Source organism: Sceloporus undulatus, unplaced genomic scaffold, assembly GCF_019175285.1.
Source record: "Sceloporus undulatus isolate JIND9_A2432 ecotype Alabama unplaced genomic scaffold, SceUnd_v1.1 scaffold_2295, whole genome shotgun sequence".
Lineage (NCBI taxonomy): Eukaryota > Metazoa > Chordata > Lepidosauria > Squamata > Phrynosomatidae > Sceloporus > Sceloporus undulatus.
The window spans coordinates 1-1661 of record NW_024805215.1 but is presented as its reverse complement, the minus strand read 5'-3'; the positions used below and the strand labels follow the sequence as shown (position 1 = coordinate 1661).

Sequence of the window (1661 nt, the reverse complement as noted above, 5' to 3'; positions counted from 1 at the left end):
TGGGATGTCTTCCGCCCCCCATCTCGCCCTTCAGAAGGAGGCACCGTCCTTGGCCGCCGCAAGGTCAGTCCCAGGGCTCCTTTTCTCAAGATCGACAGCCTCAGCAGCAGGGCTCACAGAGGTGCCGTTATCCCTCGCAGTCTTCCTCCTCCTCTGGCCGTCGCAATTTCCCGCCTCGGTACTGCAAGTCCCGCCGGCAGGACACCGACCAGGGGAAGAAGAGAACCTGAAGGGGCGCAGCGCACTTCGTTTCCCCTTCGCCCTTATTCTTTTTGGACATTCTGAGGCCCTTTGTTAACATCTGGGCCTCGATAACATCTGACTCGTGGGTTCTTAACATCGTCCGCAGGGGATATGCCCTCGAGTTCCAACAGCTCCCTCCAACCGGAGCATTTATGTCCACTCCCCCCTCGGACACCCTTCTCGACGAAGTGCGCATTCTACTTGAAAAAGGGGCAATCTCCCCTTTACCGCCCGGACAATTCCCTAGGGCCTTTTTCTCCAGGTACTTCACGGTACCGAAGGCGGATGGGGGGATCAGGCCCATCTTAGACTTGAGACAATTAAACTTGTTTCTTGAATACCGTCGCTTTCGAATGGTAACCTTAGCCTCCATTCTGCCTCTGCTCCATCAGGGCCTGTGGTTTGCAACCGTCGACCTGAAGGATGCCTATTTCCACATCGGGATCCGGGAGTCTCATCGAAGATTCCTCGCCTTCGCTGTGGGCTCCGTCGCATACCACTACAACGTCCTCCCCTTCGGCCTTGCCACGGCACCGAGAGTCTTCACGAAGTGCATGGCACCGGTGGTGGCCTACCTTCATCAAAAAGGGTTCATGGTCTTTCCATACCTGGACGACTGGTTGTTCGCTGGCGAATCCCAGAGAGAGCTGCAGGAGGCACTCTCATTCGCTTTACGCCTTTTGGACTCCCTCGGACTGGTCATCAACTGAGAGAAGTCACACTTCACCCCCTCCAGGCAGGTCAAGTTCATCGGGGCCATCCTCGACTCCGAAACATGCTCCGCCTTTCTCCCTCCAGACCGTTTCCAGGCGCTGACGACCTCGATCAGGCCTTGCATCTCTCACAGAAGGGTGAGAGCCAGAGACGTCCAAGTCGCCCTGGGCCACATGGCATCGACGACATTCGTCACCCCCTGGGCAAGACTTCGTCTTCGACCTCTCCAATCCTGGTTCCTCTCCGTCTTCTCCCCGTTGGAGGACCCTCCTTCAAAGTGGCTCACGATACCGAGACCGGTGGCCGCTTCCCTCAGATGGTGGCTAGACAGCTCCAACGTCTGTACCAGGATGCCTTTCCCTCAGCCCCAGGCACAACTGACTCTGACGACGGATGCATCCCTGGAGGGATGGGGCGCCCACCTGCTCGATCTCGTCGTCAAAGACAGGTGGTCCGCACAAGACAAGCTCCTCCACATCAACGCCTTGGAGATGCTCGCAGTGGAGAAGGCTTTGAGGGCGTTCGAGCATGCTGTCGCAGGAAGAGTGGTCCTCCTGAGGACAGACAACACCACCGTGATGTACTACATCAACAAACAAGGTGGTACCAGATCCAGGACCCTGCTCGACCTCACGCTCCGCATCTGGGACTGGTGCATCCAGAGGCGCGTCCTCCTCCAGGCGATTCACCTTCCCGGGGAGGAC

General features: G+C 57.7%; 1 protein-coding gene across 1 annotated transcript in view; it reads left to right on the top strand.

Annotated features, from left to right (window-relative positions):
- LOC121917970 (proteoglycan 4-like) overlaps positions 1 to 653 on the top strand; it is a gene marked incomplete at its 3' end in the record, with an annotated part of 3087 nt that extends 2434 nt beyond the window's left edge. Inside the window, exon 3 of the mRNA XM_042444085.1 lies at positions 636 to 653. Coding sequence (XP_042300019.1) covers positions 636 to 653 — 18 coding nt within the window. The remainder of the gene's footprint in view (positions 1 to 635) is intronic.
- Positions 654 to 1661: the final 1008 nt, after the last annotated feature.